This window comes from Alexandromys fortis, unplaced genomic scaffold, assembly GCF_014885135.2.
Source record: "Alexandromys fortis isolate MF-2015 unplaced genomic scaffold, M_Fortis_MF-2015_v1.1 scaffold_83, whole genome shotgun sequence".
NCBI lineage: Eukaryota > Metazoa > Chordata > Mammalia > Rodentia > Cricetidae > Alexandromys > Alexandromys fortis.
Window position 1 is genome coordinate 2,109,445 of NW_026068001.1, and position 24,026 is coordinate 2,133,470.

The 24,026-nt window shown below is 39.2% G+C and overlaps 1 protein-coding gene across 1 annotated transcript in view; it reads left to right on the top strand.

The window, feature by feature from the left end:
- Window positions 1-24,026, top strand: part of Slc9a7 (solute carrier family 9 member A7) — a 139,457-nt gene that overhangs the window by 58,276 nt on the left and 57,155 nt on the right. Inside the window, exons 2-6 of the mRNA XM_050160965.1 lie at window positions 5,083-5,282; window positions 6,737-6,814; window positions 10,122-10,198; window positions 14,132-14,244; window positions 23,227-23,332. Of these exons, the coding sequence (XP_050016922.1) occupies window positions 5,083-5,282; window positions 6,737-6,814; window positions 10,122-10,198; window positions 14,132-14,244; window positions 23,227-23,332 (574 nt within the window). The remainder of the gene's footprint in view (window positions 1-5,082; window positions 5,283-6,736; window positions 6,815-10,121; window positions 10,199-14,131; window positions 14,245-23,226; window positions 23,333-24,026) is intronic.

The window sequence follows — 24,026 nt, forward strand, 5'->3', positions numbered from 1 at the left end:
AATCCTTATTATACACTACACAGTAACATGGTGGTGGCCAAATCACTACCACGTAATGGTGATCCTTTACCCTCAGTAGCATGCATAAGTGATGTTCTCATTGAGTAGAGAACAGTACATTCATGTACCGGCCCTTCTTGCCTTTGATAAAGTCCTTTTTTTTCGAGGCGGGATTTCTTTATGTAGATTTGCAGCCTGTCCTGGAATTCCCCCTTTAGACCAGGCTAGCCTCGAACTCACAGATATCCACCTATCTCTGTCTCCAAGTGCTGGGATTAAAGGCATGTACCACCACTGCCAAACCAGCTAATAAAGTCTTATTAATATTGGCATTTTTATAATGCAGCTGGTGGATGATTGTCTAGAATTACATCTCTCCCATGTCTACTTGTTTAACCATTCTCTCAACAGCCTCAGTTACGAAAGAGAAACTGACTCCACACCAATGGGGGTTGGCATCTTTATGACCCTCTGGAATTTGCAGTCACACTTGGCTCATATTCCTTTCTCATTCTACCAAAGTTTAGATGAGCACATATATAAAATATCCATTCATATATATATATACATATATATATATGTATATACATGTTCACGTCCTTTGGCTATATCTTAAAATTGGAAGAGCTGCCAGTTATATACTGTAGATAGAGTTGGGAAGTAGGTTTGTTCATACCCACAAGTTAAAGTCTTGAATTTTTGTACTTTCGAGTTCACCATTTGCTTTCAGCCACATAAAATGTCAAAGTAATTCCATTTCCATTTTCTTTCTGTAAAATTTGAAATTAAATTATTTCCTGAAGTTAGTCATATGCCTGTGAAATCAGTGACCATCCATTCCTCAGCTGGTGTCTGCTGTGATTGTTTTTTCACAGACATTTATTTTTCTGTAATCTGGATCACTGTGCTGCTGAGCCAGTGTGATCAGTGCCTCTGTGGCTCTTAAATAGAATTCCGTACATGTTTTTACTCTTCGCAGTTAAGGTCTTTTCAGAGTTTTATATCAGAGGATGTCTTCAGATCTAGCACATGAACTAGGATGTTCATGTTGTCTCTAGATTTTTAAAAAAATAATTTATTCAAACATAAAGCAACAACAAAAAGCCCTCTGCAGTCCTGATATCCTGCTTTTTCGTCAATCAGAAAATGCTCATTGTGAACTTCATATCATGGCCTGGAGTGTGATGGTAGTAAATAGAAATCTGAACTGAGGATTACTCAGCGTAGCACGAGTGAGCAGTATACTCTGCGGCTTGGTTAGGTCAAGCTCTGAGCATGGGGCTAATCATTTGCTGTACTTGGTTATACTGCTATGTTTAAACATAGTGTCATTTCTCTCGCTGTTTCCCTTTATTTGTATGGGTGCATTGGGCCCAGAGCACAGACGATAAGACTTTCTAAATTTAAGCACCAGTATTCAACATCTACTAATGAATCTAGACGTTTCCTAGAATAATTCGTATACAATTGTATGCCTCTTATTTAAAGATTTATTTTACATATATATGTATATATGTGTGTGCTTGTGTGTGTGCATATGCATCTGTGTGTATGTGACATGTAAGTACTTGTGAACGCCAGAAGAGGAGGCTGCTAAATACCCTGGAGTTGAAGTTACAGGCAGTTGTGAGCTGCCTGAAGACAATATGGGTTCCAGGAGTAGTTCTTGGATCCTCTGGAAGAGTAGAATGTGCTCTTAATCACATGGCCATCTCTCTAGCCCCTAAACTTCTTTCTTTGTCAGTATTCTTTGTGAGGACCTAGAAGAGAGCAGTTTACTTTCTTTATTAGCTCAGCTGAGGAGGTTGATAAAGTCGAGAAGCAGTGACGAATGTAAAGCAAATTTTAATATAAGCAGTTTTTGTAAATACTATGTTTTGGTTTTTCTTTTCTTTATGAACCTGTTTAGTATAAACTGCGTGACAGGCTACTTTTTTTTTTTAAACAACAGCAACTAATTTCTGTCTTTCCAAAGACTGCTGTAAGTATAGGATAGAGAAGGGATGTGTAGTATTCCTATTAACACAATCTTAATCCTACTCTTTGGGATATTAACCTAGTCTTACACTACAGGGACATTCACATCATTATTAGCTTAGTTTTTATTGCAAAACATCACCCTGTTGACCCAAAAAGGCTTCCACTCGAAGCAGAGGCTCATAACACTTGGCATAATTTTGCTGCGCCTCAATTTCTCCTTTAAGGGTAGTTATTTTCCTTGCTGTGCAATCCACTGCCCACTTCCATCTTCCTCCTTTGAAGCTCAGCCCTTATGAGAGCTCCCAGCCAGCGTTGATTTCCAGCATGAAAGGTACTGTTTGGTCTCTGCTCACTGCAGAGATGACTAATACATCTTTTTGGCTGTGACAGGTCACTTTTTAAGGCAATATAGACCATTGTGTATCATAAGTGCTGAAGAGCTGTCAACTCTTTTGTCAAGTAAAACGTCATCAGAACATGACTGCCTAACCAAGGACTGAAATGAGACTAAAAGACACTATAAAGATCTGGATAGTAAAGCCCTGAGAGCACCCAGCAGTCCCCACCCTCCTGCCCACAGTGCTGCCAGCTGCCTTGGAAGGAAGTACTGTTGCTACAGCTAATCTTAGTCATTATCAACATGACCTCAACTATGAGTAATAAGACTGAGACACTCAGCCTGGCACCGTGGGCACAAACTGTCACTGTAATGGAAGTTTAAAAGCCATAAGATGGTTCTATATAAGAAGCATATGCTTCTGGGATGTGGCTCAGTGGGCAAAGCAAGTGTGAAGATCTAAGTTCAAATCTCCAGAACCCACATGGAAGCTGATCGTGGTGGTATATCTGTAATCCCATTGCTTCTAGAGATGAGAGGTGGAGAGAACAGGTTTCCCAGAAGCTTACAGGCCAACTAGCCTGGTGAATGCAGCAACAAAAAGAAAGGTCCCATCTCAAACAAAGTAGAAGGCAAGGACTGACACCCAAAGTTGTTCTCTGATCTCCTGTATTCTCATTCTTTCTCCCCCTCTCCCTTTCTCCCTCTCTCTCCCTCTCACACACACAGATATATGGTTTCACCCACAGGATACTAATAGATGTAACTTGTTTACGAGATTGTCACCGAGAAGAATAACTCCCAAGGAACATCCTTACAACAAAGAAGATAGAACATTTGTGGAGTTCTGTGTTGTAAAAGAAGAAAAGGGTGCACAGGCAGCAATGATACAGGACCTGGTGGAGTTCTAATGTTGGGATGTAAATAACACATGGTAACCATGAGAGATATCATCTGTGGCATGGGACCTTCCACACAATCATCAGAAGAATGAGCAGAATAATGTAAATGGGGCTAATGACTTTTCTTCACTTTAGATAGGGCTCTGATAAAAGCCAAAGAAATAATTCAACTGGTGTAGCTCAGTGAGCCAGTGAGTCTAATTGGGGTTGTTTATAGGATCCTGAATGAAAGGCTTGCCTATATGAGTATGGGCAACTGAGAGACAGCTGCGCCTGTGAAGAAGAGCCCTTCCCTTCCAGGAAGTAACTTATTTTTGACCTAATCTTGTGAGGGTCTTGTATGAGTAATCACAGCTGCTCTGATTTCAAGATGACGATTTCCATATCACACCTAGAGGACAGAGTTTCACAGCAGAGGGATGGTTCACTACACTGAGGACTGACTAGGAAACACTAGGACTGACTACTACATATGACATACTTTCTTCCTGCTCCATTCATAGGAGCCCTAAGTAGTTATCAGAGTTCTCAAAGCCTCCTATGAGGGAGAATTGATAGAAACTGACAATTTATCCTACCTTCCTTGCTGGAACAGGAATGAAGATCAAGGAAATAAAACGATGTGAGCAACAGCCACCTTTCTGTAGGTAGCTCACAACTTTACTTCCCAGCACAGAAACCCAGAAAGCCTGAAGCAAGATAGCCATGACAGTGCCAGCTGAGAACATGCTCCCAAGGACGAGCAAGTTCTGGCTAGCCATCTCTGCCATCATCTGATTTCTCACCGGATGTGAAGAAATGAACTGGCTAGAAGACTGACACTGCCTGTTCACCAGATAACTTGAAGCATCTGCATTATGGAACCTTTGTTTTCTTTAGATATCTCTTTTTTGGTAATGATAAATATACTTTTTAAGATTAAGTCTACCTTTTCTTATACCTTTAAGGTTATTTCACAGGTGGTCAGGATGAGATTATTAAGGACATCATTTTAAATGTGTGGCCTCAAGAAGCAGCTCCCTGGCCCCCAGATCATGACTGCTTAAGTTTACACTACAGTATTTAGCCTCCTAGTGGGTATAGTTACTTTCTCCATGATATTCAATGCTTGGAATGATCTAAGAAAAACCATTTTGTTACCCCTCTTCTACCTCTGGTGTGTGGCAAAGCATGTTCCATTTATAGCAACTAAAAATTCCAGTGGCTTGGTCCACCCTAGCAGATGACAGCAGGGCTGGTTTGAGGGATGCACTGGGGAAAAAAAGGCTCAGTAGTTCTTCCTCATTCTGAAAATGTTACACTGTTTCTCCACCTCATCCTTCTCTACGAAAAGCCTCAGAAATACGACATGAAGCACAAGCAGGTATTAATTCTGTTCATGGGGTCATATTAACTACTAAATTGTTTAACCCTTCTTGTGACTGAGGGACTTAAATCCACAGTGGTATCACTTCCATACTTTCTGTTCTGCCACATGACTGGCCTTTTCAGAGTTCAACAATGATGTTATTAGTGTTTAAAACTCTAGAATAGGCAATCTGGAAATCTCACTCAGCATCTGCCCAGAGGAGGTAGATGGAGAAGAGGAAGAGAGAAAGCTATGTCTTTTTAAGTTAGGCATGGAAGTTGGGCAAGCAGGCACATGGCAAAAGGGAGGTAGCTTCAGAGTAAAAAAGAATACCGGAGAAAGCATACTGAGACTCTGGCCAGTATCTGAAAGAGAAACCAAAAGGGAAAATGACTTTTCTGAATTGTTCAGAAGACTGGGAAGGTTTAACTCAGCTGCACAGCTGCACCTCTGCAAATGACTGACTGGACAGTTAACCAGGACTGATTCTTTTTATATGTGTCACCCTATTTCAGGGCTCATTGTTGGAGTGATCCTGAGGTATGGCACCCCTGCTACCAGCGGACATGACAAGTCACTCAGCTGTACTCAGGAAGATAGAGCCTTTAGCACCTTATTAGTGAATGTCAGTGGCAAGTTCTTTGAATACACTTTGAAAGGAGAAATCAGCCCTGGCAAGATCAATAATGTGGAGCAGAATGACATGCTGCGGAAGGTGAGCTGGCACCAGGCTGTCTGGGACAAAGTTCCAGATTCCCTGGCTTCATCTTGACCTTTAGGAGAAAAACCCTTTCTAACTGCTGGAACTTCAGTCACATTCCTGGCTCACTGTTTTCTAGGGTAGCTTCCGTGTCAGGATGAGGAGAAGGAAGAGCCAGATTGTAACTTTGTCCCTCAGCGTTCTGACCTTAACTAGCTAGGATCTGTAGATATGGGCTGCTGCTTATGCAACATGTTTGTACATCCCGCTTGCCGTGTTTTCTCTTAACCTTGCTGTGCCTTAGAAAGGAGGCTATCTTTCTTAAAATAATATTAATTTCCTTTTTAGCTTAGTCAGTATTCTGAACTGTAATTCTTAATTCTTCATGGCTCTCTTTACATAGTCTGCAAATATTTGACTGCTTGAACTTATTAGTGACTGATGCCAAAGACTTACCTAATTTTCAAAGGAAGAAAGGCTTGTTTTAGGGAGAATTTAAGTGCAAGCATTGTTTTTCAATTTTAAAAAATCCATTTTTTTTTCTTTTGAGAAAGCCTCTTAAAATGTAGCTCAGGCTGATCTCAAAATCAGTCTTCCTGCCTCAGCCTCCGGAGTGCTAGAATTATAGGCATTCTTCACTATGCCTAGCTTAAACATTGTTTTTCATTTGATTATGGAGTAGCAAAAATGCTTCAAAACAGATTATAAGCCTCTCATATAAGTGATTTCCAGGATAGACAAGAAATCAATATTAAAAGATTTATTCATGTGGTTAGATTAATTGACTTTTATTTCAGTTAATTATTTTAAATATTTAGCCTACCCTTTCTCCCTCCTAAAAAGGTTAGCATGTTTGGAAATGCTTAGTTTCTTTGGCTGTACTATGATTAGCTCTGTAGAAGTTTCAGTGTGAATTCCTTAGATCAACAACTGATTTCAGTCTCTGTAGAGTTACTGAACTTCTGTTGATGATCAGGAAGCTACTGACCTCACTGATAACTTTGTCTAGGCCACATAAAGGATTTCAGAAGACTGTTTCCTCAAAAGAGACTTAAATGTAGTAGAATTGCATCTAGAAAAGAGCGCATTAATAGTCTGGAAGTTAATAAAAACTCAATTGCAATTAAACCTTCATGAATATGTGATAAAAATCAAGATGTTTTTCTTTTCTGTTGAAAAACATTGGCAGCAGCTTTCTGTGAATTCCTGAAATTGCCTCAAACTGTTAGGACTTAATATGTATTAAGATAGAACACTGAAATCTTATTCAGAAGTGCTGGGGGAGGGAGAGAAAGAGAGGAAGAACATACCAGTCAATAGAGAAATTGTGGCTTCACTGCTGTAATGATTTAACACATCGGTGGCTTTTGTTTTAATCAGGCACTTTAGTCAATGGCTTTCAATATTTAATAAATATTTTCAGTTTATCTTAATCTAAATTTTGACTTTTTTTCTTTTTAAAATTTCAGGTAACATTTGATCCAGAGGTATTTTTCAACATTCTGCTGCCTCCAATTATTTTCCATGCTGGATACAGTTTAAAGAAGGTATGAGCATTTTTCCAGTAATTTCTTAAGAGTCTCAGTCTTAATTCACCTAAATAATTTTCTAGTGTTTCCCCTTAAACTCTCAGATTTTTGTGCTCTGTACCCACTCAGAGATCATAGGTGGCTTCATCATCTGTGATTCATCTGTTTGAAAATCTAGAGCTCTTTCATACCACCAGGAATGTAACATGATATAGCCACTTTGGCAAGCAAGGTGATAGTTTCTTGTAAAACTGAAGTCCAAGTTGTCTTAAGGGAACAGCTTCACTGCTGAGGATTTCTTGAAGAGAAAGTAAACTTACATTCACACAAAAACTTACGCTGCATTCTTCATACTATCTTATTTGTAATACAAAAGCAAAAAAACAACTAAAATGCCTTCCTGTGGGTAATGGTTAATTAAACTGTAGTAGATCCATACCATAGAAAAATCTTCAGCGATCACATGGAAAAACTGCTGTATAATCTGGATAGATTTATAAGGCATTCCACTGAGTCAGAAAATCCACATTCAAGGTTATATGCTGTATTACTTTATGTAGCATTACAGGAATGACAGAATTATAGAACTACAGAACAAATTTGTGGTTGCCTGGGATTAGGGATGATGGTAAAGTAGAGTTTGGGGAGAGAGATCACAAGGGATATTTTTGTAGTCATGGAATATTTCTGTGTGTCCAAGGGTGGGGTGCAGAGCCTTTCATACATGCTAGATGAGTGTGATGCTCCAGGTCAGTTCTGAATCTTGACTGGCAGTAGTTATACAATCTGCACATCTGATAAAATTACATTGATATTGTACTAATGATAGTTTCCTGGTTTTAGATACTTTCCTATAGTTACATATGTTACCATCAGTGTAGGAAAGTGGATCAAGGGTACACAAACCCTTTCTATACTGTCTTTGCAACTTCAGTAAATCCATGGTTAGTTCATAAGTAAAAAAAAAAGTTTTAAAGAACTTGACTATCCCCCCTATTGATGATCACTGTACTTGACAGCATCTTAAACCTAAACTACTGTTTATTTGAAAAACCAAGTATGTTTACAAAACATAGGTAGATCTTTCTTTCTCTCTTCCCCCATCCGTCTCTCCCTCCATCACCCCTCTCTCTTTCTCATTGTGGGAGTATTGTGTGAAGATTACCTCCCCAAAGGCCTTCCTAGGGTAATAGCCCATTTCAACTCTAAAGGAAGATTTGAGACAAACCTTCCAGGTCCAGAGAAGAGAGATCTTGGCTGACAGTAAACATAACATCTTTATGAACCTGAAAATAACTTCTAAATGAGGAAACTCTGGATAGATTAATTGGGAAAACTGTATTAGGAACATAAGAGAGGGTATCACTATAGAATATTCCGACATTCAGCTGATAATAAAGGAGTACTCAGAACAGTTTCGTGCCAGGAAATTATATGGGGAGGGAGGAGTTAATCTCAGGTATGATTCAGGCACTGTACACCTCATTATTTTTGAGACAGGGTCTTTTATTGGCCTGAAACTCTGTAAGTAGACTAGACTGTCTGGTTTAGGAGTTCCAGGGACCTGCTTTTTTCAACCTCCTCAGTACCGGGATCACAAGTGTGCACCATCATGCCAACCTTCCTCAAGACCCAGCAATACCACTTCTGGGTATATACCCAAGAGATGTTCAGTCATACCACAGGACATTTGCTCAACTATTTCCAAAGCAGCATAGTTAGCCTAGGGGGAGGGGAGTGGCACACACCTTTAATCCCAGCACTCGGGAGGCAGAGGCAGGTGGATCTCTGTGAGTTCGAGGCCAGCCTGGTCTACAAAAGTTAGTTCTAGGACAGGCTCCAAAGCCACAGAGAAACCCTGTCTCAAAAAATCAAAAAACAAAAAACAAAAACAAACAAACAAACAAACAAAAAAAAAAAAACAAAAAAAACAAACCAGCATTGTCATAGCCACAACTTGGAAACTACCTAAATGCCCCGTGACTGAAGACTGGATAAGGAAACTGTGGTACATTTACACAATGGAGTACTTACACAGCAGAAGAAGAAACCAATGACATCTTGAAATTTGTGGGCAAATGGATGGATCTAGAAAACATCATATTGAGTGAGGTAACCCAGATCCAGAAAGACAAATACCATATGTATTCACTCATAAGTGGCTTTTAGACATAAAGCAAAGAAAACCAGCCTACGATTCACAATCCCAGAGAACCTAGACAACAATGAGGACCCTAAAAGAGACAAACATAGATCTAATCTACATGGGAAGTAGAAAAAGACACGATCTCCTGAGCAAATTGGGAGCGTGGGGACCATGGGAGAGAGTTGAAGGGGAGGGGAGAGGAAAGGAGAGGAGCAGAGAAAAATGTAGAGCTCAAAAAAAAAAAAAAAATGGCTAACATAATCTTTGTTTAATTGTGGGTGTTTGGAGGATTTTTGCTTGTCTATTCCTATTAAGTATTTCTGAATCTCAAATAGAAATTGCCTTTGCCTGTTTTTAAAAGATCTTACAAACAGGTATAACCTGCTCTTCATCAGGAGACCCAATGGACCTGATGAATTGTAAGAAGTGAGCATGTGTGCATATGTGTTTGTGGTGTTCATTTTGAAGCTAACTTTTGAATATGCAGAACCCCATCAGAGGGATATTGTAATTTTGCAACTTTCTGAATAATCACTGCATCTAAACATTGATTATAAGTTTTTCCTATAACAAACATGGCCATCTTGAGTCAAATTCATTACCATTCTCATTTATCCACTCCCAACTCTGTTGTTCATCTATTTCAGGCTCCAAAGAGTAAACCAGATGAATATAACGTGACATCTCAAGTCCAATGAGCGTATATTTAGGAGTCTGCTTTCTGCCATCAAATTAAGTAGAAAGTTTCTCAGATGATACTTTTTCATTTATTTGTTTCAGACTTTTATCTTTAATGACCTTCTTAGATCCCACTAAAGTAGGGAGTACTTGGCAGAACTGTGAAATAAGCTGGCTTTTGTCCAGTCAAAAAAAATTGGTTTACATATATAAACACTCAATTCAGTTCATTATTTTTAGCCTGAATTGTTTTGTCTGAAATTCATCAGGTTCTTGGTAACTTGGTTAGTGATCAATAGTGCAAAGGATATTTTAAAACCACACTGTTTAAGACTGAATAGCATTATTTAGGAGTGACTCCTGATATTGCTAGATGTATAAACCGTGTGACATATTAGGTTTTAGAGGCTTTTAATGTAAAGTTTTTGCTTTATGTTTGATTTTTTATTTGGCTTGCTGCCAATAATTACTATAATTCCTTTTTTTTTTTGTTTTATTCAGAGACACTTTTTCAGAAATCTTGGATCAATTCTGGCCTACGCCTTCTTTGGGACAGCGGTTTCCTGCTTCATTATTGGGTAAGTCTTCCTTTGTGGTATAACCAGTCTAACATACTACCCAAAGGAATGAGATTCATCAATATAGTGTAGAAAGCAGTATTTTAATATTGTATGAGGATGGAAATTAGTATAGAGCATTATCCTGTGTAATATGGTAGTTGTTAGCTGCATGTGGACATTAAATTTAAATTAAGATGCTCAACATCCTTAGCCATCAGAGAAATGCAAATCAAGACAACTCTGAGATTCCCTCTTACACCTGTAAGAATGACCAAGATCAAAAACACTGATGACAACTTATGCTGGAGAGGTTGTGGGGTAAAGGGAACATTCCTGCATTGCTGATGTGAATGCAAGCTGGTACAGTCCCATTGGATGTCAGTGTGGTGATTTCTCAGAAAATTAGGAAACAACCTTCCTCAGACCCAGCAATACCATTTTGGGTATATAGCCAAAGGATGCTCAATCGTGCCACAAGGACATGTGCTCAACTATGTTTATAGCAGCATTTTTTTGTAATTGCCAGAACCTGGAAACAACCTAAATGCCCATCGACTGAAGAATGGATAAGGAAAATGTGGTACATCACACAATGGAGTACTACACAGCAGAAAAAAATGACATTTTGAAATTTGTGGACAAATGGATGGATCTAGAAAACATCATATTGAGTAAGGGAACCAAGATCCAGAAAGACAAATATCATATGTACTCACTCATACTTTTAGATATAAAGCAAAAAAAAAAAAAAAACAGCCTACAGTTAACAATCCCAGAGAACCTAGACAATAATTAGGAGCCTAAGAGACACACACATGGATCTAATCTACATGGGAAGTAGAAAAAGACAAGATCTCCTGAGTAAATTGGGAGTGTGGGGATCATGGGGAGGGGAGAAGTGTGGCAGGAGGAAGAGAGGAGAGGAGGGGAGCAGAGAAAATATATAGCTCAATAAAACAAAAAAATTAAGAAAAATTAAAATTAACTAAAATTACTAGATCATAATTTCTTGTAGCATTCTATGATAAAACCATAGTGTCTCTTAGTCTAGGGCAAGAACATGAAATTTACATGAAGATGGAGCATCTTTTTTCTGTTAATTTATTTTTAAAAATCCGTCTTTTCTCAGTTTACATGCCAAATCCATTTCCCACTCCTTCCCCTCCTCCTGCTCCTTCCACCTTCCCTCCACCCCTCATTCTACTCCCTGAGAGAGGGTAAGGCTTCCCATGTGGAGTCAACAGAGTCTAGCACATTGATTTGAGGCAGAACCAAGGTCCTCCCCACTATATCTAGGCTGAGCAAGGTATCCCTCCAGAGACAATAGGTTCCAAAAAGCCAGAACAAGCAGTAGGGATAAATCCTGGCCTCACTGCCAGTGGCCCCATAGTCTGTCCTAGCCATAAAACTGTCAACCACATTCAAAGGACCTAGTTTGGTCCTATGCTGGTTCCCTCACTGTCACGTTGGAGTTGGAAGTCTTCATTATTAGCTCAGGTAGATTGTTTCAGTGGGTGTCCCCATCATGGTCTTGACCTCTTTGTTCATATTCTCACTTCTCCCATTCTTCAACTGGACTTTGGGAGCTCAGCCCAGTGCTGTTGGAGCATCTTTCAATACAGAAAGTAAGCTAATGCGCAAAGGACAGACAACCATAAAGATACAAGTCATGTCAAAGGAACTCAAAAGCTAACCTGAAGTTCTCACCATAGCCAGAACCCATAAGTATCCGAAACACAACAAAATAAATAACTTTCAATTAGATTATCATACAGAATATAAAATAAATATTCCTGTGTCTATACATAGAGAGATCATTTAATGAAGAAATAAACAAGAAGAGACATTTCACATGGCAAATTGTAGTTAAGTGTTATAGATACATTCCCTTCAAATGTTAAAACTTAGTCCCCCTATCCCCACCTCTTCATTCCAAGCTAGCTTTGAGTGTGGGCTGCATGTTGTGGCTTCTTATGATGAGGATGGTACAGAAAGTAGGGAAAGAAGAGAGCATGGCAGACACTGCAAGCCTTGTTGTTATTATGTATCCTTGAGATTTGTAGGAAGAAGAGCACTTCGCCTCCCTGATCATTTACCCCAAACACATCAGCTTTATCTGGAAAAAAAGCCAGACAAATCTCAACTGAAGGGTACCCTGCAAACTTTCCGTCCAGCAGTGTTCAGAATTGCCAAGATCGTCAAAAACAAGCAGTGGATGAGAAACTGTCACAACCAAAAGGGGACCAGGAGATTTAATGACTAAATCATCTGGTAGTTTCGATGGAATCTTAGAATAGAAAGGTGATATTTTTAAAAATGTACAAGCAAATCTAAATGTAATAAGGACTTTAACAAAAAATTAGTTGGAAAACTGGTGATAAAGGCAAGGACCTTCTATTTTATTCTTTAAAAGGATGGTCTTGAAGTCTCTCCTTAATGGGGTGACAGATCACTGAAGGACACCAGGTTCTCTGGCATGCATTAATGATGATGGGAAGCAAGATGGTGGTAAGGCTGGCAGACAGAAATGTACCATGTAGGTGTAGGTTTTTACTAAAAAGGAATGGAGAAGAAAGTCTACTTTTAAGAAATATTTGAAAGGTATGAACGTGAAAACCTTTGATAAGCAGCGAAGAACAAATCATATCCATTCCATGGAGTGGTCATGGACTGAAGTTGAACTGATTGGAGCAACACCTGGGCACACACTAGGCAAGCATTAAGTTCTAGTTAATTCTTCTCATAAGGATTCCAGTCTACAGTGCAAGCAATTCTTTCACCACTAGCCAGTCCACTGTTCTAGTCACTAAAGACATAAGGGAAGACAGTGACATTGTCTTTGCTCTCACACATCTTATTAAATGGTTGGCCTTGGCCTTAGTGTACATGGAGTTAATTCTATGTTATTTTTATTCTTTTAAACCTTGCATTTGCTGTTATTATTGGTACATGCACACAGATACATACACACATGTGTAATACATGATAGGCTATTTTTCAACACTCATTACTATTTCCGATTATAATCTGCCATGTAGGAACTTTGCTCCAGCCAAACTGAAATATTGAACTTGGTGATCTCTGTTAGACCATGTCGCATTCTGCCCAATATGAGAGGGGCTATAGCTAGCCTGCCTCACCCAAATAGAGCAAGAGGCCAGATATATCAGTGGGGACACTGGTGATCTACTAGGACATTTCAAGAGGGTTGTGTCTTTACCTTCCTTGCACTACTTCTTGACGGAGATATTAGTAATATCAGTCTCTCTAGCTTCACCCAGCCCCTTAGTTTTTATGACTTGAGCTATACTATCTTATAAGTCTACATTGTAGTCATTTATTATACATTATTTGAGGCTCTACCTTCTATTCTCCTCTATCACCCAGTTGCTTGCTTAAGATCTTTTAACTTCATGACTCATCAAAGATCATACCTCACAGATGATATAGTTGTTAATGAGAACAACTTTTAAGAGTGAAATATTCAGGGATTGGGATGTAATTCAGTTAGTGCGGTTTACCTAAAATGCACAAAGCTTTGGGTGGTGGTGGGTTATAGCTGTAATTATAGCACTTGAAAGGCAGAGGCAAGAGAATCAGAAGTTCAGGGCCATCCTTGAGTGGATCAAAAGTTGAAGGTCATCCTCTGCTACATAGCAAGTCAAGGCTAGATTAGTCTAAGGGAGACTTTCTCTCAGTGCCCACCCCCATGCATGCACAAAAAAGCAACAATAACAAAAGAAGTATTTAGATACTTCTGCAAGATAATAACTATAAACCATTGTTTGGTGTCAAAGTTGTATTTGCCTAGGTTCCTGGTAAGTGTCCAACCATAGAAACTGCCCATGCTTTCCTGAATCTCCCTTAAAGTGCAATGTTCTAATCTCACTCTATTACTGTTTATATGTCAGCAAAATGTTCCCCTGACACTGTTTACCTCTCATCCTACAGAAATCTTATGTATGGGGTGGTGAAACTCATGAAGATTGTGGGCCAGCTCTCTGATAAATTTTACTACACGGATTGTCTCTTTTTTGGAGCAATTATCTCTGCCACTGACCCAGGTAATTTGACATTTGGCTTGATCATTGTGTTCCTATATTACGTAAATCTTGTAAAGTTAAGAGCAGTTATTGGCTTTTTTACAGTAGAGAGACTGTGGCATTAGATGATGGAGGAAGTGAATGGTAGTTAGATCTGCTCTACAGACCTAGTTCCAGGACAGACTCCAAAGCTACAGAGAAACCCTGTCTCAAGACATCAGAAAAAAGAAATGGAATTAATTTATAGACCTTCTCTCCTGTACCTCAAAAACAAACAAGTTAGCTTGACTCCAAGTTAGAATATATAAAGCAGAGCAGGGGACTGGAGAGATGACTCAGTGGTTAAAAGCACTTGCTGCTTGCATAGAGGACCCAGGTTTGATTCCCAGTATTCACATGGTGGCTCACAACCATCTGGAGCCCCAGTTACAGGGAAAAATACCCATACACATAAATTTTTAAAGTTTCCCAAAGTATCAGCTATTACTTTCTCTAATGTCAGCTATTACAACTGTGTTTTTTTTCCATGTCTGGATTCAGATGCAGCTTAAAAAAAATCCACATGAATATATGTATTCACACATACATATATATTCCTAAATATAATCTTCTGGGTTGATATAATGTTACTTGTATGTACGATTTCAGGGCTGTGAAAACAGAGACCATGAATTTGAAGGAGAGTAGGGATGGATATTTGGAATGAGGAAAAGGAAGGGGGAAGTGTTGTAATTAAGTTGCAGTCTCAAAAATAAAAAAAACAATTGCACATGTACTGAATGTGTAAGAGAGTTCTTTTCTTGTCTTATTCCCTAACCAATATAGTATAACAACTACTTACATAGCATTTACCTTGAATTAACTATTACAACCAGTTTAGCTATACTTTCAAATGCAACAGGGTACACATAGGTTTTATATACACTTATCATTTTATAGAAGGGACTTCAACATTTATAGATTTTGGTATCTCTGTGAAGAAGTTCCTGGAACTGATTCTCTTCACATAATGAGGATTGCCTGACTATACATCTTAGAAATAAATTGCAGAGAAAGGGTTGGTCTAGTCCTAACAATGGAGGTATAAAAATCTTGATGTTTCTGTTCTTGCTTAGATGTGCAGAAGCATGCATGTGTAAAATACTCTCTAACATTCTGAATAGTAATAATCTTTTATTTTTATTTTTTAAAAAGAAAACAAACGATTTCCGGGAATCCACAAGGATGACCCCGCCTAAGACCCTAAGCAATAGAGGAGAGGGGGCCCGAACTGGCCTTGCCCTATTGAATAGCATGGTGCTAAGACAGTTGTATAGTTGAATCTCACTGTTCTAAAATTCAATAAGTTTTTTTTTTACCACCACATATTATCATAGACTCTCTAAATAGGTATTGAAGGATTGACTGCTTGAGGAACTTGGTTTGTGAAAAGGTGAGATTGTGGAGTCTTGGCCTTTGTGTTAAGCTTTCACTGGGCCAGTCACTGATCAGCTGTCTTGGGCCCACTGTCCCTTATTCCATTGGCCATCTCATTATAAAGTAGAAGTAGTGTTCCTGTTTCTAAGGCTCTTGTGAGAATGAGATGCAGCCATGCATATAAAGCACTGAGCATAATGTTTGGTGATTATGTTGGCCTCTGTGCACATCAGACCCAGGCAGAGAGTTCTGCTTTCTTCATGTTTGTTTAAAAGATAAATAATAGATCCTCACTCCTCAAACATGCTTCTAAAAACCATCCCGAAAGGTAACTTTATTTAAATGTTAAGCTGTCTGTAACTGTGTTCAGAGAAGAATCTGTTGAGAAATAGATTCTTCATAAGCCCGAGAAGGGTGTTTACAGTGTCTGAACATATACCACTATTTATGTTTCTGTGTAACTTTATCATTATCATCTTATTAATACCATCACCAAGTAATATGAGGTGAGTGTGGTAAAGATTAGAGATATTGTTTTCTGAACTATTAGTATTGCTTCACTTAATTGGCTAAAAGGCCTATATTTCCAGATCACCTAAGTAACAGTTTATTTCCTTATAATGCATTTGTGCTATGTTATAAAATAATGGAAAGTATTACTTTTATTTGCTATGTTATAAAATAACAGAAAGCATATCATTTTTATTTGGCCTCTGAAGATTTACCAATCTAAGAGTTCCATATAAATAAAAGTTCTAGAAAATTAGAAGTTTAAACTTGTTAGATATTGGTACATTAATTTTAACTGCTTTTTGAATGGCTAGCTTTTAAAATGTAGGCTATTTGAAGTGTTTTACTAGCCTCCTAAAAATCTGTTGTTGGAAAACTGCCATAAAAGCGATTGAAACTTGAGTACAGTTAGAGGATGCTACTAAACAAACAAACAACAACAAACAAAAAAGAGCTCCATTTATGCTTCCAGTGAAGTCAGTCAATCCCTTAACCTATACATTTTACAAAACAGGTTATTTACTGGACAGCTGCGGGTGGAGGTGAGAGAAGCAAGTCTCAATCCTCTTCCCCGAGGCTAGGAGAGGGGCTGTTTAGAGATAAAGCAGCAGGGTGATTTAAGACACGGGGAAACATGGCTGGAGGTGAAGTAATCAGTGATCTAAACACATGTATAATCAATCTTCATGGGACACATGTTCAGAAAATGGTAGTGCTAATATCATGTGGGAGAAGACTAGGCACCTGCATAGGCCCAAGTGAAGACTTGGTGGTATGAACAAAAATGGCCTTGAAGTTAGTACTTTGTCTTCTGCTATTATTGTGACCTCCGTGTGAGAGATATTACCTGCATGAAACTAGTATGGGGGTGAATAACTTACAATAATATAGTTTAGTTGTGTGAATTCCAAAATTAGTGATTTTAAAACTCAACAGAGCCAGTGGTGGTGGTGGTGTTCGCCTTTAATCCCAGTACTCAGGAGGCAAGCGGAGCAGGCAGATCGCTGAGTTTGATGCCAGCTTTGTCTATAGAGCAAGTTCTAGGATGGCCAGAAGTGTTACACAGAGAATAAAAAGAAAAAACAAAACAAAACCAAAAAAAAAAAAAAAAAAAAAAAANAAAAAAAAAAAAAAAAAAAAAAAGGAAAAAAAAAACCCTCAACTGAAAGCAAGTAACTAAGTGGGAATGTGGAGGGACAGAATAGCAGAAGTCAATGTTGGTGGGCATAAAGGGAACTAGACCAACTGCACTTGTTTGATTGTTTGTATTTGGAGACAGGGTCTCTCACTGTAGCCCAGGATGGCTTAGAACTCACTTGTATAGCACAGACTGACTTCATTACTGCCTCGACCTTCTTAATGCTGGGATTACAGGTGTGAGCTAGCACATCTAGCTGTTTGCTTAATGATTAAATTTGGGGGTCTGTTCTGCGAAGTCTTGGAGACTGAAGCTTTTTGATAGTCCTGAGAATGGTTCTTTCTCAAGAAAGCCACTGAGATGGTTTTGAGCAGCAAAAGACACATATTTACAACTGTAACCACTCTTTTGATAAATGCCCATAAGTATTATGGCCGATAGAGCAAGAAGTTGGTTTTAAGGGGATAACTAGATCAGATTGGCTTTTTGTTCCTAAGTCATCAAACACAAATTTTAGTATGGAGTGGTATTGACTGGCAGGAAAAAATAAGCGTCTTATCCCTGATTATACTGTACCTGACTTAACATATCAATCTTTGGTTTTCTCATTGAAAATGGCACTATATATGTGGCGTTACAGCCCTCTTCACTTGTGGTTGGTATCATGGGATCCATATTTCATCTTTTTAGAAGGCCATTTTAGGGCCGGGCAGTGGTGCCGCACGCCTTTAATCCTAGCACTCAGGAGGCAGAGGCAGGTGAATCTCTGTGAGTTCGAGGCCAGCCTGGTCTACAAGAGTTAGTTCCAGGACAGGCTCCAAAGCTACAGAGAAACCTGTCTCGAAAAACAAACAAACAAAAAATAACAAAAAAAGGGCCAATTTAGATTGATCTGTCATTGAGGAAAGGAAATATAGGATTCTATCTTCTAGTATATCGGTAGAAAATGAGTGCTATTTCTTCTTGTGACTCAGTACGAAATGATTCTCCTAGTCTTTTTCCCCCCTTCGACACAGAGTTTCTCTGTAGCTTTGAAGCCTGTCCTGGAACTAGCTCTGTAGATCAGGTTGGCCTCGAACTCATTGAGGTCCGCCTGCCTCTGCCTCCCAAGTGCTGGGATTAAAGGTGTGTCACACAATGACCTGGCTTCCCCCAGTCTTAATTTGTGTGTACATGCATGTATGGAGGGAGTTGCTGAGAATCAAACTCTGAGCACACTAAGCAAGTGTCTCGCCCATTGAGATATACTACTAACTAACCCTGTTACCCTCCATTTTAATCCTGTTTCTTATGTATCCCTCAGAGTCAATCAGCATAGCAGATTTTAAAATCTCTGATCCAAATTAGTTGTCCAAACTAATTCTCTAGTTGTACCACTCAGTTGTCGCCTTTTGAGATGTTTCCAGTGTGCCACCTACCTGGTCACTCTTCCTAGACCTCTTTTTTTGAGACAGGATTTCTCAATAGCTGTGAAGCTAGTCCTGGAACTAGATCTTGTGGACTAGGCTGGCCTCGAACTCACAGAGATTCACCTGCCTCTGCCTCCCGAGTGCTGGGATTAAAGGTGTGTGCCACCACCGCCCAGCTATTCCTCTTTATAGCTCTTGGAATTAAGTCTATTTTGTACATAGAGATATGGGTGAGCATTCACAAATATTGAATGATATTTCATAAACAAGTGATGTGTTCAAGAAAAGTCAATTGAGTTCTCCTTATTTAGCTTCTCTAGATCCCTAATTATAGGCTCAATGTCCTTTATTTATGGCTAGAAACCAATTATGAGTGAGTACATCCCATGTTCCTCTTTTTGGGTCTGGCTTACCTCACTCAGGATAGTGTTTTCTATTTCCATCCATTTGTATGCAAAATTCAAGAAGTCATTGTTTTTTTTTTACTGCTGAGTAGTACTCTAATATGTATATATTCCATACTTTCTTCATCCATTCTTCCATTGAAGGGCATCTAGGTTGTTTCCAGGTTCTGGCTATTACAAACAATGCTGCTATGAACATAGTTGAGCATATGCTTTTGTTGTATGATAAGGCCTCTCTTGGGTATATTCCCAAGAGTGGTATTGCTGGGTCCATGGGTAGGTTGATCCCAAATTTTCTGAGAAACCGCCACACTGCTTTCCAAAGTGGTTGCACAAGTTTACATTCCCACCAGAAATGGATGAGTGTACCCCTTTCTCCACAACCTCTCCAGCAAAGGAGAACCCAAAGAAAAACATATAGGCATCCTTCTGAATATTAACCTTCATCAGGCGATGAAAGGAGACAGAGACAGAGACAGAGACCCACATTGGAGCACCGGACTGAAATCTCAAGGTCCAAATCAGGAGCAGAAGGAGAGAGAGCACGAGCAAGGAACTCAGGACCGTGAGGGNCCTTCTGCTTCTGATTTGGACCTTGAGATTTCAGTCCAGTGGTCCAATGTGGGTTTCTGTCTCTGTCTACTGTACCTATTGGTTTCGTGGGAGCCTAGGCAGTTTCGTGGAGGCTCACCTTACTAGACCTGGATGGAGGTGGGTGGCCCTTGGACTTCACACAGGGCAGGGAACCCTGATTGCTCTTTGGGCTGGCGAGGGAGGGGGACTTGATTGGGGAGGGGGAGGGAAATGGGAGGCGGTGGCGGGGAAGAGACAGAAATCTTTAAGAAAGAAAGAAAGAAAGAAAGAAAGAAAGAAAGAGAAAGAAAGAAAAAGAAAGAAAGAAAGAAAGAAAAAGAAAGAAAAGAAATGTCAATTGAATGAACAGATCAGGTTCTTAAGATGCGGTGGGATGGTCTGGTGCATACTGTATTAGTCGCTTTGCATCACTACAGGAAAATGTTGTGACACACAATAACAATTTTTGAGACTGAGTCTTACTATGTTGTCTTGGCCAGCCTGAAACCCATTGTATAGACCAGGTTGGCCTCTAACCCATTGAGGTCCCCCTGCCTCTGCCTCTTGAGTGTTGGGATTAAAGGCATGTGACACTGTACATAACTAATAATATTTTTTATAAAAATAAATACCCACGAAAGATATTTCTGGAAGAATTGACCCATTCCCCAAAGAGGAACTGCTGGGGCTATTGAGTTTGATTGACATGTCATTAAAAGAGGAAGACAGATTGAATTCTAGTTGGGGTGGGATGGAAAATGCTGGAATCAGTGGATTTCAGAAAGTATTGGGGAAAGGGTCATATTTATGAGTTGTTTGTAGCTGCTGTGAGAAAATTCCATAGCTGACGGTAAAATAAGGAAGACAGAGTTTATTTTCGTGTATGGTCCTAGAGTGACAGAGTCTGTTGATGTTGGGATTGCATGGCATGGTAGCAGGAGCAGGAAGCTGGATAATTGCATTTTCTTTCTTTTATATTCGCATGTGCACCCAGGAAGTTGGGAGGGGAGAAGTGGAACAAGCCAGCAAACCTTCAAAGTTTGCTGCCCCAGTGATGTATTTCCAGCAAGGTTCCACCTGCTAAAGGTTCCATAGCCTCCCCCAAACCACCATCTGGATACCAAGTATTTAAATACACGAGCCTATGGAGGTCATTCTCATTCATTACACTGCATCAGAAAACGGAACCCATACACTAACCTTGCCACACCTTCATTAAATATAAGCAACACTGGCAAGTTGAGGTTGAATAGCATGTAAACCTAAGGAAAAATGAAGTTAACTCCTTGAATAAGAAAACTACAGGAAAGAGGTTAGACTATGAAAATATGACTCCATCCTAACGGATGCAACTTTCTTCTGATTCCAAAAGATGCTAAGGTGAATTAAGAGAGTGATGGACAACCTGGTGTAGCTTCTATCCCAGTACTTGGGAGACAGAGGCAAGTAGTTTTCTATGAGTTCAAGGTCAATCTATATAGTGAGATCCTATCTTTATTATTATTACTATAGATATATTATCTATAGGTATTATCTGTATTATCTATAATAATGTAGATATATTACTACTACTACTACTACTAATAGCCAGGCAATAGTGGTGCACACCTTTAATCCCATGATTCAGGAAGCAGAGGCAGGTGGATCTCTGTGAGTTTGAGGCCAGCCTGGTCTACAGAGTGAGTTTCAGGACAGCCAGAGCTACACAGATAAACCCTGTCTCAAAAATCCTCCCTAACAGAAAGTAATAGGCATTACAAAAGAGCTGTCTTATGCCCCTGGCTTGGAAGAACTGAAGAACTAAATCATAAGGCACCTTGAGAAAAGAGCTCACAGAAGGGGATCAAGGAGGAACCTAGCAGAGAGAAAGAGGCTACTTTAAAGTCCATTTTCTTTAAAATGGGCAGACTGCAATGATAGTTTCAGACAGTGTGTGTTTGGGTTATTAAACTATAAAGAAAGGGGGAAAGTCACTGTAAAATTCACACAATGGTTATTTTTGAGTGAAGGGGGCTTGAGATTGGGATGGAACACATGTATATGAAGGGGGCTGGCAAATTCTTGGATTGGTAAGCAAACTGACTTTCTTCTAATTACTCACTGAACTAAGCATTTGGTTTGGTGTTCTATTTCTCTAAGTAGTAGTACTTTTGGCTACAAATACCAGAAAACCTGGCTGATGCAAGCTTAAACAAAATTAGATGTTTATCTTGAATCCCACCCGTGGCCTGGTACCATGAGTTCTCTCCTAGCTGGGAGCACCTAGGACCTTCTTAATCTTTCTACTATATTACTTTGGGTTTCAGTGGCACTTCCATTGCCTTGTGGAGGTAAGCTGGATGCATGTGTCTTTCTCTATCATCTTCTGCAGATAGAGGCCAGGGATATGGTACACAGGTCAACCCCCACAGCAAAGCAATTATCTGGTCCCAAATACGAGTAAGGCTGAAGTTGAGAAACCATGTTCTAGCAGTAAGTCTCAGTGTGTATGAACTGAGAATACTTGGGGTTCCCCAAAACCCTTTCAAGGGGCCCATCAGGTTAAAACTGATTTCATAATAACAGCAGTACCTTATTTTTCTTTTTATTCTCATCTTTCCCACATGTACAGTGGAGTCTTCCAGAGGCTTCAGAAGAACATAGTATTATTATCTGTCCCTTAGATATAGAAACAGCTGTGAGAAACATCTGATAATCCAAGAGTTTAAAGGGATTCCCTTTTTCTTTCCAGATTTTTATTTCAGAAAGTGTAGTTTTTATTAAAATATTTCATGTTAGTATGTAAAAGTTATTATTTAAGTATTACTAATTTCATGCTGTATTCAATAAATATCAGTATTAGGAGCACAGATCTTAGAATATAAAGGAGTTTAGAGGTTAAAAGTTTCAGATATTGATCCAGAGAATCATTGGTTTTTAAATGCTTCAGAAATGTGAAAACTGGGAGAAGTGTAATAATTATGGCCCGGGCATGGCAGTGCATGTCTGTAATCTCAACGTTCAGGGGACTGAGGCAGGAGGGTTGTAAGTTCTACGACAGCCTGGGCTATTTAAAAGACCCTTTCTTAGTTATTTATTCCCTAACAAGTATAATTACAGGTGATTTGTCATGGAGAAAGCCTTTATCAGTCTATTTTACACCCTGACTCTGTGCTGAGTTCTGGGAGTACTAAGGTTAAAAAAAAAAAAAGGATCTCTATCTTCAAAAAATTGCCAACCCACAAAAAGAGACAAGTTACATAAGTGGCTCTACCCCGCCACCCCCCAATTTCTATACAAGGTATTTTCAGTATGTTGACGGTATTAGGGCTGTGTACTTTGGCACAGACAGCAGTGTACTTAGGTGCAGGGGTCATCAGACTCAATGATCACATCAAACCTCATCTAGATTAGAAGCTTAACATTTTCCCTTTTATCATTTACTAGACAGACTATTACTGGCTACCAAACCACCTTGTACCATCTAATAGACAAATAGCCTCTGTAAACCTGCAATCTGTAGTTTGACGGCAGAAGCCAAAACTAATTTCTATGCTTTGGGCCTCTATTTCAGTGACTGTGTTGGCAATCTTTAATGAGCTGCATGCAGATGTGGATCTTTATGCTCTTCTGTTTGGAGAGAGTGTCCTGAATGATGCTGTTGCCATTGTACTGTCCTCGTAAGTAACTGGTTCTGGAGGGAGGTGGGGTAGGGGTAGGATAATGTTTCTGGCTTTGTCCCTTAGCAGCATTCAGGATGCTGGTGCCAGCATAGCATGGTGGCTGCAGCTTAAATTAAATGGAGTTGCTCTGGGCAGTGCTTGTTAGACTCCATGTTTGTTGTTATTTTCAGTTCCAGTGAGTCTCCTTATCCCTCGGGGATAGTTTAAGACCCCTTGTGGATGCTTGAAACCATACTGAACCCTGTTGATGATTTTCACATACATACAAATACATATCTATAATAATAAAGTTCAGTATATAAATTAGACAAGTGGAAAGTTAGCAATAGCTAATATTAAAGTAGAACGATTAAAATAATGTTTCAGTTGTAATAAAATTGTGCAACAGCTTACTCTTTCAAAATACTATTGAACTTTTCACTAACGTAATAAATATTTTATGACTTCTCTTGGGCAGATCCAAATTTTCAGCAACACTACTTTTCTCGTTGGAAACGTTATTAAGTAAAATAAAGGTTGTTTGAACGGAAATGCTATAGTCTGATAACCTCAATAGTTTCTAGTGGACTAATAGTCAGTTAGCATATACCACGTGGCTATATTAGTGAAAGTAGTGATTCATGTCATGGACAGGATCCGACTGAATGGTTGGAGATTTCATCATGCTGTCGAGAACAGTATATAATTTAGA